The sequence below is a fragment of the Drosophila willistoni genome (genome assembly GCF_018902025.1).
Source record: "Drosophila willistoni isolate 14030-0811.24 chromosome 2L unlocalized genomic scaffold, UCI_dwil_1.1 Seg168, whole genome shotgun sequence".
NCBI lineage: Eukaryota > Metazoa > Arthropoda > Insecta > Diptera > Drosophilidae > Drosophila > Drosophila willistoni.
The window spans coordinates 10,043,137-10,057,878 of record NW_025814047.1 but is presented as its reverse complement, the minus strand read 5'-3'; the positions used below and the strand labels follow the sequence as shown (position 1 = coordinate 10,057,878).

Genomic DNA, 14,742 nt, shown 5'->3' with positions numbered 1-14,742 from the left:
CTCTCCTGTTATTAAATATCCCAAATACTTTAGACTGCATTGCATAAACTTGCACTTGTCCATTCTAAGTTCTAACTTGTTTCGCACTAATCTTTTCTATTTCTTTTAAAGTTGAAACATATGCGGTGCATTTTTTAATCCCATCGGCATCCTAAGAATTATATTTATATCATTTTATTTAACAATATTTTCTACAGTCACATTTCTAATATTCTTTTCCACTGCTTTCTTTTCCTCTGCTTTATCGACATTACTAACAATTTTTCCCTCATCCTTTCTTACAATTTGACTTTCTGTTCTGTGTCAATTTTTTAGCATTTTATCTAAACAATTTTTTTTTTATTTTCAAACAAATTTTGTCCGCTTTTTTCGAGCATAATCATTTTCAACGCGTCTGGATTAATTTCTAAATTACATTTTTTCATAAAATCTCTACCCAATACTAAATCGTTTCGCATAGATTTCTCAGGCACAAGCATTACATCAAAATAGATTTTTATTGACTTTTTCAAAACATAAAAATGTATTTTTCCAAAAAATTGTAATGGACTTTGATTCAGCCCACAAAAGTTAAAAAAAAAATGTATTTAGCTGCATATCCTTAGGCACTTTTGATGTTTTAATAAACAAAGTGGCGCTGCTCGAATCTATGAGGCAACCTGTAATTATTGGTTTATGAATATAATCTCTTAAAAATAATTTAATATATTACATCGCCTTTTGGCTTCCTTCTTTGCGGGCACTTTGCTATGAGGTGCTCCTTGGCACCACACCAATAACATGATCGACAAGCACGTAAGGGTTTCAAGCAATACTTCGCCCAATGGTTTCTCGAAGTAAAATTATGGCACTTTGAATCCTTGGTTACCGTGTTCTGAGGAACTTCTTAGAAGACAGCCGGATCTCCGCAAATGCTCTTAACAATCGATTTGGATTGTCAAAACATTGTACAAGCGCTTGTATAGTCATGCTCCCCAATGGAATTCCTTCTATAATGAAATCTAGTAGCTCGTCGTCCTCAATATTGATGTGTTGGGCTATCCATCAAAATGCTCTGAGAAACGATAGGTATCACTCCAGGCACGGGTAATTAACATTTTGTCCAAGTGACGTTAATTCCCGCCAAGCTCACACAATTCATACACATTATTTAATTGTACCATTCATATTTGTACGTCTGGTCCGCAATTATACTCACCTTAGTGAGTATAACTTAGTTTCCTTAGCCATCTGGTAGCTTCTTAGCTTCTTTTATTTCGTTGCGTAGTTCCTCTAACATATGTGTATTTCGGCTATTTCGTCATGTTGCTGATGTAGGGTTTGAAACTCCAACCCCACATGGAATGGCATCCGCATCTGGTATTGGAGCTAGTAGAAGATCCCAAGTACATCCTTCGGAACTTCCAGTAGTAGTAGTAGTCTGACTATTAGCTTTGTCTTGGAGCCCTTGGCGTCCATTCCCAAAGCCACCAGCCAACTTTTTAGGCTTGCCGTAGAAATCTTGTATAAATTTTTTTTTTGAACCTTTTTTGATAAAATGGTAGTATAAACACAATGGTTATTTCACTATTTTTATACGATACCAAAGTGTGTATATTATTGATCAGGATCAACAGCCGGGACTATCTAGCAATGTCCGTCCGCCTGTCCGTATAAACACGCAGATCTCGGAGACTATAAGAGCTAGAGACACTTAATTTGGTACTTGGACTCCTGTAATACCTACGGTGTTTAAGTTTATTGCTGATTTTTTCAAAGACTATACTAGCTATAGACACCAAATTTGGTGTCACTTCCGCCCCCGAAAATTAAATGCAAATTTTCTCGAAAACTAACAAGCTCGAACCAAATTTGGTATGTAGAGTTCTGTAGTATATGTACGTGCTGATTAATGAAATTTTACTATTTTGCCATGCCTACTTTCGCCTCCAGAATCTAGAAAAACCCGATTGCCTCCTGCCAAATTCAGCACACTGCTAACATCCTACCAAGTTTTATTCATATCGGACTAAAACCATGGAAAATATACGTATAACGAGTTTTACTAGGCGGTCCATAAGGGCGGAAACGGCCATAGGGTAGTCGCGGCGCTAGAGGACCCTTGTGTTTGTAATAGTGGGCGAGATGAGGCGCATAAAAATATATATTTTCGAAATTTAATATTTTTATTTCATATATATATTTATATGATATACCAAAGTCGGCGAGACGTCTTTCTTACTTCATTTCAAAAATGCTTTTTTCTGTTTGTACTCATCTTTTTATCAAATTTTTGAAATAGTTTTGACTTTTCTCAACAACTTGTTATTTTCTATACTTATAAACGACTGTGCCAAATTTGATCAAGATCGGGTGACTATATAGCTCCCATAGGAAAGATCGGTCGAAAACAGTGACTTTTGTCAATAACTTCGTTACTTTTAACGCGATTGCTTTCAAATTAAACATTTATCAATTTTATAAAACTCATAGTTACTGTACCGAATTTGATCAAGATCGGGTGACTATATCATATAGCTCCCATAGGAACAATAAATAGTGACAATGATCAATAGTTCCGACTCTGACCGTTCGTTCCCAAACATTTGACTTTTTAGACAAAACGTTTTTCCACTTTGACGGCTATAGGTACGGAAAGAGTAACAAATAATGTTTTCATTTTATCTAACGCGCGAAATTTTGAATGCGTTAGTGTATCTGAACCATTTGTAGTCCTTGCTTTTACATTCGTGTTCTTTTTTTAGATACTGATACTCTATTGAGTCCTTTCCGTGAGCCAAAATCCATGACCGTCAGGGTAAGTTTCTCTTGCGGATACAATTCAATCTAAAGTTGAGCTGCTTTTGATGCAGATTTCGCATATTTTGCACCATTTATCATTTCCTTGCAATTTATAACGTTTAGAATAATAGCAAAACCTCTCATGCCGAACACCTGTCATTAAATATCTAATTTTATCAGTTTCAAAAAATGTTGTGCAACATTCGTATTTCCGTAACCGTGCTTTGGTCAGTCATATTTTAATCCTAGCTTATATGGTCGAAGACACTTCCTTCTATACGTTGCACACTTTTGACCAAAGTTAAATTTCGCAGGGGTACATCTAGGAAATTTAAAATATTTTTTCCTTTGGTGCATGGTATACCGAAGTCGCCAAGACGCTTTACTTACTTAATTTTTAGTATAATATTATGTTTATATTATTAAATGAAATACATATTGCAAATGCGCTTACTTTCATTAACATTTTTTTCGTACACCTGACGAGATGGACAAAAACTAAGTAAAAATACGGTCTTGACCATCACCAATTACTAAAGGACACCTATTAAACTAAAAACACTTTTTTATGACCTCAAAAATGTCGGCCTGTGTTAATGATCATATCCACTTTTGCCCTAAATTTGTCCCGGATGACTGTATGAATTGTAATAAAAGAAAAGAAATTTAAATGAAAAATCCATTTTTGACAGGATTGTTTTTAAAATGAATAGATTTTATGTTTGAACTGAATTTGAGATTTAAGAACCCATAGACAATATTTATATTAATTCATAACAAATTTTAAAAATATTTTGTAACAAATTTGTAAAATATTTTATAAAAAAATTTTAAAAATATTTTCAAACAAAAAAATTAAGCCCAAAAGTATATTATATTCAATTTTTTTAATTTTGGCCAAAAACCGTACCCATTGCTGAAATACAAAACTTAAAAATTCCATTTTAGTCCTACTATGTAATGTGAGTTTATACAGATTAGAGTTTATCCAAAAAAGTGAATTAATGTATCCGAAGAAGTCCAATTTAATTTTAATTTGTAAAAATGGTTTATTTTTTTACTCAATTAACGGCCGTCGCTCCGAATTGAATTCGCCGATTAAAAAGGAAAGAATTTGCCGATAGATGTAGCCTCACATTGATGGCAGAAATATCGACATCATTAATGTCAGCACTATCAAAGTATAGAACTCAATTTGATTAGGAAATGTGTTTAATTTTATTAAAATAAAGAAAATTTAAAGCGAACTACGAAAAATAATGCGCAATATGTTTGTCGTTTTCGGACACGAAACTGTGACATTATCGATAGTGTGTGAGCTTAGTCGATAGTTTTGAGTGCGATAGCTCGGTCTGCAGATTTGATGCCATTTGCTTTCATTTACGAAATTTCCATTGGATATCCATTCGGTCGGGAAAGGACTTTGGGTACCGGTGAGTCTTAAACAAATGTATTCGAATAACAAAAACTGCTGGATCCAAAGTAGCCATTGAATTTAGCTATTTGTCACTATTTAAGTATATGTGTTTGTGCCAGTGCTCGCTATCGCTGTCACGGTTAGTAACAGAACAAAATGATTATTTATGCAGAAAAATAACTACATATATTAACCCAAGGAAGAGATTCTACTTTCTTGTGGAGCTTGCCAGGCCTATAAACACATTCAGCGGGGTGGACGCCAAGGATAAGGGCTCTGGCGTTGTAAAGCAACCCCCGTCTTTGCGATTGCCAGCGTTGCCGTTGCGGCGAGTTGCCCAGCGGACTATCTGCATTGCCTAGCGCTGATATGAGTGCTGCCAAGAAGTATAAGCCCGTGGACACTACAGAGCTGCATGAAAACAGTGAAAACATTGCAGCTTGTCTGAAAAAGGCCGAAAACGAAAACGTTTCCACTGCTACCTCCCCTTTAAGTTTGGGACGAAGTGCATTTGCCGCACAAAATATGAATTCCTCCGCATCGACTAACGGCGAGCGCTTGCCAAATTTCTCCAAGTTGCATGGCAATGAAATACGATCGTCTTCAACTACCTCAAATCTCTTGAATCGCATGGGAGCTATTCATAACAGCAAGCCGGGCGACGTCAAGAAGATTGTGATTAAGAATTTCAAGGGTAAGTTCATAAACCGAGATGTTTCCCATTATTACTAAACTTTAAAAATGTCCCAATCGTAATTTTTTAATTTTAGCTAAGCCTATACTGCCCGATAACTATTCCGAAGAAACTTACGTGAAACTGGAGGAAGCTGTCATCGCCATTCAACTATCGAAACCTATTAAATATTCTCTGGAAGAGCTCTATCAAGCCGTCGTAAATATGTGTAGTCATAAAATGGATGCCCAATTGTATGCCAAACTGAAGGAGCTAACTGAACAGCACGTCAAACGGAACATCAAACTAAAAGAACTCACTGGCGGGAGCATGGACAAATTGGTAAGTGACTTTCGTTAAATGTATGTATACATTTTCTGTATAATACGTTGACATCTTTAGGTACTTCTGGAGAAAATAAATAACTGGTGGCTCTCATTCTGCCAGCAAATGATCATGATACGTAGCATATTTTTATACATGGATCGCACCTATGTCTTGCAAAACTCAGCAATACACTCGATCTGGGATATGGGGCTCGACCTTTTTCGCATTCATTTTGCTCAGAATAGTGTTGTCCAGAAGCGAACTGTCGACGGACTGCTCGCTCTTATCGAGAAAGAGCGGCAAGGTTCCACTGTGGATCGCGGTCTCCTGAAAAGTTTGGTTCGTATGTTATGCGATCTACAGATTTACACATTGTCCTTCGAGGAAAAGTTTTTGGATGCAACCAATCAACTGTACAAGGCTGAAAGTCAACGCAAAATGCAAGAATTGGAGGTGCCCGAATATTTGCAACATGTTAATAAACGTTTATCTGAGGAAAATGAACGGCTACTCCATTATCTGGACTCAAGCACAAAGTGGGTGAAACAAATAAAATGCCCTGCTTTTATTCAATTTATATCATATTAAGCAGTGTAAAATAAGTTCTATAACACCATACGTGTGAAATTATTATTAGCCTCTGCATGCACTGCAGTCCACTTTATCTTTGTACATATTTTTGTATTTTCGGACTCTATAGGCATCCTTTAATATACAATGTGGAAAAGGAGCTTTTGGCCGAACATTTGACCACAATACTGCAAAAGGGCTTGGATTCACTGCTAGAAGACAATCGACTGAATGATTTAACCTTGCTGTATGGCCTGCTTAGCAGGGTAAAAAATGGAACTTCCGAACTTTGCGGAAACTTTAATGGCTACATTAAGGTAAGTTTTGCTTTATATTATACTTTACATGAACCTTGATGCTATCTTATTTATAATAATTGCAGAAAAAGGGCCGCACTATTGTTATTGATCCCGAGAAGGACAAAAGTATGGTGCAAGATCTTCTTGATTTTAAGGATAAAATGGATATCATTGTCCGCAATTGTTTTGACCATAATGAAAAGTTTACGAATTCTCTGAGGGAAGCATTCGAGTTCTTTATTAATCAGCGGGCTAATAAACCGGCCGAACTTATAGGTATGCCGAAAAAATAGTATAACAAATCTTTAATTTATTGTTATGCTTCAGCTAAATATGTGGACATGAAACTACGTTCAGGCAATAAGGGTACCACCGATGAGGAATTGGAAAAAACGCTAGACAAAATTATGGTTTTGTTCCGTTTCATTCACGGGAAAGATGTCTTTGAAGCATTTTATAAAAAAGTAAGGCGAAAGAAAATTGTAAGCTTTGCGTTAATCAATAACTTCTTTCCAGGATTTGGCAAAGCGTTTGCTTGTCGGCAAATCGGCATCTGTTGATTCGGAGAAAAGTATGCTATCAAAACTAAAACAAGAGTGTGGCGGTGGATTTACCTCTAAATTGGAAGGCATGTTCAAGGATATGGAACTGAGTAGAGATATTAACACAGCTTTTCGTGGCCATGCTCTAAGCAATAATCGAGACGTCCATAATCTTGATTTGTGCGTTAGCATATTGACCATGGGTAATTGGCCCACATATCCACCCACAGAGGTGACCATGCCGCCTCAATTCATTAACCCGCAGCAGATATTCAATAAGTTTTATTTGGAGAAGCACAGCGGCAGAAAATTGCAGTGGCAGCCCACACTTGGCAACTGTATGCTAAGGGCCCAGTTTGATGCGGGCCCCAAGGAGTTAATGGTATCCCTGTTTCAGGCATTGGTTCTGCTTTTGTTTAATGATAAGCCTACCCTTGGATATGAGGAGATTTTGGCCGCTACCAGCATTGAGGATGGTGAACTAAGACGAACATTACAGTCCTTGGCCTGCGGACGGGCTCGGGTTATAACAAAAACGCCCAAGGGTCGGGATATTGAAGATGGGGATCAGTTTGATTTTAACAACGAGTTCACAAACAAACTGTTTCGCATCAAAATTAATCAAATTCAAATGAAGGAGACGGTGCGTTTCTATTTCAAATTAATGGATTATATATGTGTGTATAATATCTATAGTAGCGACCACGAATGGATACATGTTTGTCAAGTTCAACTCTAAAAACATACGAATCGCCATCGTCAGATATATTTTTATACCCTTGCAAAAAGGGATATTAATTTTGGTCAGAAATGTGCAACGCATATAAGGAAGCATCTCCGACCATATAAAGTATATATATTCTTGATCAGCACGACTAGACGAGTTCATACAGCCATGTCCGTCCGCCCGTCTGTCCGTCCGTCTGGATCAGCGCAAACTCCTTCTAGACCGTAATAGCTACAAAGCTGAAATTTTGCATGTAGGCTTGTGTATACAGGGGTTGTATATCTCGGATTCAGCCGGATCGGATCACTATATCACATAGCTCCCATATAAATGGCAAAGTCACGAACAGTGACTTTTCTCAATAACTTCTTTATTTTCTCAGCTATTCTGGTGAAATTTAATATTGGTGAGTTTATTACACATATAAACGACTATGCCAAATTTGATCAAGATCGGGTGACTATATCATATAGCTCCCATAGGAACGATCGGTCGAAAACAGTGACTTTTGTCAATAACTTCGTTACTTTCGACGCGATAGCTTTCCAATTAAAATTTGTTAGTTTAATTTATTTATTAATGACTGTGCCAAATTTGATAAAAATCGGGTGACTATATCATATAGCTCCCATAGGAACGATCGGTGGAAAACAGTGACTTTGATCAATATCTTCGTTATTTCCTAGTAAGATTCTAGGCGTTCTTTCGCAAATATTAGACTTTTTAGCTAAAACGTTTTTCTAATTTGATGGCTATAGATAAGGAAACTTGCAAAGGTATACAAACTTTGACGCGGTCGAAGATAGCCCCGGCCCTCTGGTTTATATAACATTTCGATCACAATTTATTGGCTATAATCCACTGGCAATTAGCTTTACCAAATTCTGCACTGATTTATGAAAAATTTTGCTCCCCTTCGCCTGCATCCCTTCCTGTAGGGGGCGTACTTAAAAAACATTTTTTTTTTACAAGGGCATATAAATATTTTGTGGGGGTACTCACTTTGCGCATGTGACTTCATTTTCACTAAATTTAGCTCGAACCAATTATCGCCATATTTTTGGAAAACAAACTAACTCTTACTAATTTCAACGTTACACTTTAGAACGAGGAGCAAAAGGCCACTGAGGAACGCGTTTTCCAGGATCGGCAATATCAAATCGATGCGGCCATTGTGCGGATCATGAAAATGCGTAAGACGCTAAGCCACAACCTGCTTATCACAGAGCTATTTAATCAGCTAACTTTTCCCGTCAAGGTAAGAAACAAACTATACCTCAATATTACTAACAATACCAACAGCATTAAGGAAGACCCGGATCCGATTTTGTAGTTAGTAGCCCATTTTCATTAAGTAATAACCTGGCTTAATGTCCACAAATTTATCCAATAGTGAATGAATTCAGCACTGCCAATGGGTTATTATTTGTCATAAGAAATATGGCCGATAATCTTTTTATTTACATCACACACACATTCGAAAATACCTTCATGGCAAGAAAACTGCTTTTATAATGTCACTTATGTAATCTCACTTAATCTTGTTTTAACCCTGCAGCCTGCTGATTTAAAGAAACGAATCGAGTCTCTTATCGATCGGGACTACATGGAGCGGGATAAGGATAATCAAAATCAATACAACTATGTGGCCTAAGTCCAAAATTGTAGCTTCGATTATTATCCTACAAAAATGCAAAACCGAGTCCAACGAACTGGTATGGTTGCGTGTATGTGTCAGATGAATGAAATATGAATAGTATAATACTGATGTTGTAGTCCTAGTTGCTACGGTTGATTTCATTATTGTAAGTTACTTTATATCATTCAATAAATTAAGAGTTCAATTAATTTCCTTGCTACCCACAGAGAAATACGGAGAACTTGACCTCGAGTACTTGTACTCAATTCGCTTATTCGCATTTACTGCCGATGACTCTTCATTACTTGTTTTCTTAAGGCACTTTTTTAATTAACAAAGAATAGAAGAGAACAGTTGAATATTGAAGGTTCATTCTTTATCCAAATCTTGGAATAAAATACAGCGATTTGTATTAACTATATAGTAGCATTTTAATCAGAATCAAAGTTAATTACAATTGAACCCCGACGTACACATTGTCGGTTGCCCGTTTTGCACAATTTCTTTAATTTTTATAGGAGCATTAAGCAAAGTACTGAAGATAGCAATGAAAGTTAGATTTATTACAATATAATTATTTACAACTAATAAATAATAGATACAAATATGTTAATTGTATATACAAATATCTCGAAATTGAAACTTAAAACATGTAAACGTTACAATATGTTGATTAGCAGGCAACAAGTTTTAGGTTGAAGCTAGGGATGGGTTTAAACTCTGTATCACAATTTCTCATCTTTTGCTTTTAAAATTTTTCAGCGTCTTAAAATATTCTTATATCAAAAATAAATGTAGGTACCTCTCGATTGCTTATTAGAAGATTAAATACTTTTTTTGCTTACGCTTCAACGCTGTTAACGCTGTACTGAGAGCTGTCATAATCGGACACACTGTCCGATCCATAGCCATTAAACCCAGCGGCCGATGTTCGAGCGTTATTGGTACGTATCGTGTGGTCTTTGAGAACATCAGGCACATAGGCTGGAGCTGGCCCAGCAATTTCCACAATGCTAGGACGACGCGTGGCTGCACATCTTTTAATAGGTGACATAAACGTGAACAGCGTTAAAGTAATGGCCAGAGTTATTATAAGCAATATAAAACGGGCCATTCCACCTTCTCCACGGAAGTAACAAATCATAGCCATAACCAGAACAAGAATTACTACCGAGAATTTGGTCATGGTAACTGCCGTGGAATGGATCTTGCCACCTTTGCGCGAGATCATATTTGAGGGCCCGTAGGCAAAATATAAGTTGTGACGATCCACAAAATGCTTGAGACAAATGTAGACCATAGCAAAGGGCATAATAAGAGGACAAAATATGCTATAAACAATAGCAATGGTGAATACTAGAGTGGTCCAGGCATAATGGATTCCAAATGGGAACTCAATAAGTATAGATTTCCTAATGAATGGTGTTTCGGCTTTGGAATTTGCCTTCAGGAGTGACCAAATGTAGACAATCAATTCGGGGAAACGCAACAATTCTAATGATGTACCAATGAAAGCTGCCGTTATTATGTAATTGACATAGAAAGAGCCGCGTTCTGGCAAAAAGATACACTGCCACCGTCCAGTCTCATTCGTGAAGCTCCATTCCAGCAGAGCCTGAGCTGAGGTTAGGCCCAACGAAGGCAGTACCAGTATCATTAAAAGTAGGTAACTGAAACATTTGGTCATAATAGAGTAATTTTGTTTCGACCTTGTATAGTGACCCATCCACTTGTCTGAAATGGCAACGATCACAGGCATCAAGGCGGATAAGGTCCACAACATGAGTGTTGGCAAGAATTCGGAAACTAATGGAGAGATTTTGCCTTCGGTGTCCTTTAACCAGGGTCGACTGTTTAACAAATTCACCACCATGGCCGGGGTAGTAAGAAAAAAGAGAACTATAAAAAGTACCACATTTACACAGATGAATTTCAAATACCAATGACTCTTGTTCACATTTAAATTTTCCCAGAAAATGTCATCTGGTGAAGGAGCAAACATCATATGCCATTGTCTGTATGTCCCAGGACTAAAGTGAGTGACTATGTTTTGAGCCTCCTGCACAGTTGACACAGTGAGAAAAGCAATATCCAAAGGCTCGTTCATGGTTGAGGCACGTAAACGAGCCACATCCCCGGACAATTTTCGTTCCTCCCGTTGATAATACTCGAATGCATTCTCTTTCTTACAGCTGCACATTTCTGTTTTGGCCTGCGAAAAATAAATGGAGATAAGTCTTAAAATTTCCAACTTTTAATTTTTTATACATACCACCAGAGTATCGCGATCTCGATGATGCTCGCAATAAAGACGCGCTTCGTGCACCCTTTCGTATTCAGCATTCTTTACATAGAGCCGCGATATGTTATAGGCTATGCTCACACTTTCAATGGTGATATCAGGAAAAAGTTCCTGCATATAATTTCTCACCACAGTTTTATTACGATCACTGGAAGCGATGTTTGATATCATAATGGTGCGAGTGGCTGCCTTTTTGAAGGCGTTGCGACCAGATGCGCGTCTCATAATTAGCACAACAAGTGGAATATATAATATGGTAACTATTGTATGTACCCACAGCCATGGTGATTCTGGTGATAGATTGGCCATTGTAGTTCTTCCAAAAGCATTAACATCATACGCGTTTTTGGGACCATTTAAAAAATTTACTGGTAATATAATAGTCAAAGAAACTAGAGTCACGAGAGCCATTACACCCATTAGATGTTGCTGGAAGGACAAGTAGTGCACAGCATCAGGGCCAGTGTGAAGCAAAATGGTTTCCTTTCGTAGCTTGAATGTTATTTTGATCCAACCAAAGATTCCTTGCTCGAGCTGTACAGGGGAAAGTGGCGTTGAATCTGGCGAGGTGGCACTTGGCCTTGGTGTTGGATGACCGCTGGAGGTTGTGGGTTGCTGTTCCACCATACTTGTTGCCCTCGAATAAAATATCTCGGTCCACCGCTTCTTATTGCCATTGTTATTAACCAGAGCTAAGCGGCCAAAGTCCCCTGCTTGATGCCTCAACATGGTAAAAAGAAGTATTAGCAGTATCCAAAATATGGTGTTCAGTATTAACGTCTCTGGGATGCCATTATAGGCACTTGTAAAGAACGAAGTGCGATTGGATGCAACCAAACAGTAGGAATTATTGTTGCTATCTGACATTTTGAGATAGTTTTACAGTCAAATTGATGAGAAAAATATAGATTTACAGCCGTCTTGGGTCTATGAAAAGAAACAAGAAACAATCAAGCGCAATTTTAATCAACCATTCATATTACAAAGACAAATCCTACTGTAAAAGATGATAAGAATAACGTTTTTCTTTTGCTTTCATTTTGGTATTTGACATACAAGTTTCAATAAATCATAATTTTAGCTTAAATCATTATAATAGATTAGATTATATCTGACAGATTCCAATAAACCAACTAGTCAATCTTTACTCTACAAAGATTGAAGCGCAATACGGAGAAAGCTGGAAAGTGTGTGTGAGGTCATGTTCATGTCAGAGAAATATCTAACAATAAGTAGGCCGTTGTGCGGTAAGCAGAGAAAACACTATCTGGTTTTATCAGGCTATACAAAATTCCTTAAATATAATTGATTTGAATTGAAGCTGAATCAATAACAGTCACAGGTTTACGTTAACTTATCAATACGAAAAATGCTGCACTGTAGATGCGGGCAGACGTTTTTCCCCATCGTCCCTTTCTTTTAGTCCTAAAATTATGAATCATCTGGGCGTAAGTGGGGGATTATAATGTTTTATTAGGCGTCTAACACAGAAGTACATATAAATGTGTTAACACAAATGGAATTATTACTGACATTGTAAATGTTTTCTTTGTTTTTTAATTCTTTTATCATAGTTTAACAACTTTGTGTGTGTGTGTTTATTTTTTCTAGAAAATTTTTAAAGCTTAAAAACTTTTTAGTACTACAGGTTACCTTGACCGGACTTAATTGCTTATATCCTTCAACGTTTGACTCGCTAAACATAAATAAACAGATTGCACTTAATAAACTGTTTCTTTTCTTTTTTTTGCTGTAACACCTATCGATAATAACATAAATTAATTAAATATCCCTTTTTTTGTCTTTTTCTGGGCTATCGATAAAAAATAATTGATATAGCCAGCTCTACTTATCAAAACAGGGAGAGAAATTTGGGTAAATATTTACTTAAGCTACTCGAGACTTAAGTGTTGAAAAGTGAAAAATTCTGCTAAAGCTAGATTTCAGTGTTGGCAAATGCTATTTTTTATTTGCCGCGTTGTTTGACCGCCCTGGCAGCTAAATATTTTATTCTAAATTATAAAATGAAGAAATATTCAGCTGCTCTGGCAGCCAAATATTGTATTCTGAACTACATTTGTTCTCTAAAATCAAGAAATAATGTAAACTCAACAATATTTTCGATTGTTGAGAATAGTGCGAACAAAAGTTTCAAAAAGCGCGCGATTCGAGTATCCGATATTTGGCATCTGGCAACGCTATCTCAAAATTTGACAGCTTCTTTTAGCCGGAAAAAGCTACTTTTAGCTATAGTCCCGCTAAAAACATGATTTTTCTTTTGTTAATTGCACAAAAACTACATAATAAATCGCCAAGGCGCACCTGAGGTCGTGCTCGTGGAATTTTTCTCTTTCGTTTGATACCAAATTTATGTAGTTTAAGCGCGTTTTGGACCCGAGTAACTATAGTAAATATTTACCATAAAATCAAATATATTTAGAATTTTTCATTACACTTAAATCTAAAGCAGTTACAAATTGCACCAAATACAATGTAACAATAATTCAATTTAAACATAAAAAATCAAAAATGGTTTTTTGACAATGCAGTTCAGCCTGCCAACTGCACTGAACTTAGCACTTAGAACGGTAGTATTTCGCACATACATGTATGTATGTACCATGTTTGAAAACTATGTACATATGTATGTATGTATATTTGCTCCCAACTTTTTAACTTCTCTTGATCTCTGCTGATTTTTTGTACAATGTAAACTAAACCTTTTTCTTCGGGTCGAACGAAACTTAAAAAAGCGGGCAAAGAAAAAACGATACTTTATAAAAATTTGCGGGTTGCATTATAATCCCGACTTTTTTTTTAGTGATTGTAATGTGAGAAACATTTTTTGGTAAACATTTTACTGTGTAAAAGCTTACCACAAAAGATAGATAATAAAAAAAAAGTTGTTAAAAGTGCTCAAATAAAAAAATACAATTTTATCACTGCAATACATGTTCAAAATACATTGGTTGACACATCGGAGAGTTCTTTTTTTAGAGCACACAAAGCTCCCAGATGCCAAAGCGTTTGTTTTTTTTTTCTTTTTTTTTTTAGTACCTACATACATAGATGTTATGTAAATATTTCTTGTTCGAGCTCATGGTGATGTGTACTAGATGTCGTTTTTTATATACATATGTAGTTGCACGTAATAGAGGCAGGCTTAACATCTAACATTTTATACTACATATGTATATATTTTTAATTAAGTTATTGAAAATAAAGAAATGTATAAAAGGTATAAAAATTAATGCACTTTAAAATAAATTAATATTACATACATACTAGGGTTGCGAAACTTTACTACGTATGTATGTATGTATGTACCTGCCGGAATCAAAGTCCCTTTGGCCACGTCGGTAAGTCAGATTCTAAGGAACGGATTACCCCTCGATTGGTATATGCACCCTCCCTACCAGTGACATTATCACCCATCGCTTTCACCACCGGATCCTCACTTCGGAG

At 36.4% G+C, this 14,742-nt stretch overlaps 2 protein-coding genes across 7 annotated transcripts; one reads left to right on the top strand and one right to left on the bottom strand.

The window, feature by feature from the left end:
- Window positions 1–3,976: 3,976 nt before the first annotated feature.
- On the top strand, window positions 3,977–9,588 carry LOC6652413 (cullin-4A). Of its 5 annotated transcripts, none has more exons than XR_006953918.1 (11): window positions 3,977–4,214; window positions 4,402–4,892; window positions 4,969–5,213; window positions 5,274–5,734; window positions 5,899–6,085; window positions 6,151–6,343; window positions 6,395–6,531; window positions 6,584–7,252; window positions 8,442–8,594; window positions 8,895–9,141; window positions 9,203–9,588. XR_006953918.1 is itself a non-coding variant. In XM_002074561.4 (10 exons), exons 2-10 carry the CDS (start codon window positions 4,568–4,570, stop codon window positions 8,988–8,990), a joined length of 2,466 nt encoding a protein of 821 aa, XP_002074597.1. In that variant the 5' UTR covers window positions 3,977–4,214; window positions 4,371–4,567; the 3' UTR covers window positions 8,991–9,184. The 5 variants fall into 5 exon arrangements, 1 of the variants encoding a protein (XP_002074597.1); XR_002724409.2 differs by having other exon boundaries at window positions 4,398–4,892; XR_002724407.2 differs by having other exon boundaries at window positions 4,371–4,892.
- On the bottom strand, window positions 9,512–14,699 carry LOC6652414 (calcium permeable stress-gated cation channel 1). Of its 2 annotated transcripts, none has more exons than XM_047009886.1 (3): window positions 14,605–14,699; window positions 11,248–12,204; window positions 9,512–11,187 (listed from the first exon to the last, which is right to left on the bottom strand). In XM_047009886.1, the coding sequence occupies exons 2-3, from the start codon at window positions 12,142–12,144 to the stop codon at window positions 9,817–9,819; spliced, it is 2,268 nt and encodes a 755-aa protein (XP_046865842.1). In that variant the 5' UTR covers window positions 12,145–12,204; window positions 14,605–14,699; the 3' UTR covers window positions 9,512–9,816. The 2 variants fall into 2 exon arrangements, with proteins under 2 accessions (XP_046865842.1, XP_002074598.1); XM_002074562.4 differs by lacking the exon at window positions 14,605–14,699 and adding an exon at window positions 12,931–13,064.
- Between the last annotated feature and the right edge of the window lie 43 nt (window positions 14,700–14,742).

Bases quoted from the DNA above. Each gene is read 5' to 3' on its own strand.
- LOC6652413 (XM_002074561.4), top strand. From the start codon at position 4,568: ATGAGTGCTGCCAAGAAGTATAAGCCCGTGGACACTACAGAGCTGCAT. The intron at 4,893-4,968 runs GTAAGTTCATAA...TTTTAATTTTAG, and splicing joins TGTGATTAAGAATTTCAAGG to CTAAGCCTATACTGCCCGAT. The intron at 6,344-6,394 runs GTATGCCGAAAA...GTTATGCTTCAG, and splicing joins TAAACCGGCCGAACTTATAG to CTAAATATGTGGACATGAAA.
- LOC6652414 (XM_047009886.1), bottom strand. From the start codon at position 12,144: ATGTCAGATAGCAACAATAATTCCTACTGTTTGGTTGCATCCAATCGC. The intron at 11,188-11,247 runs GTATGTATAAAA...TATTTTTCGCAG, and splicing joins GAGATCGCGATACTCTGGTG to GCCAAAACAGAAATGTGCAG.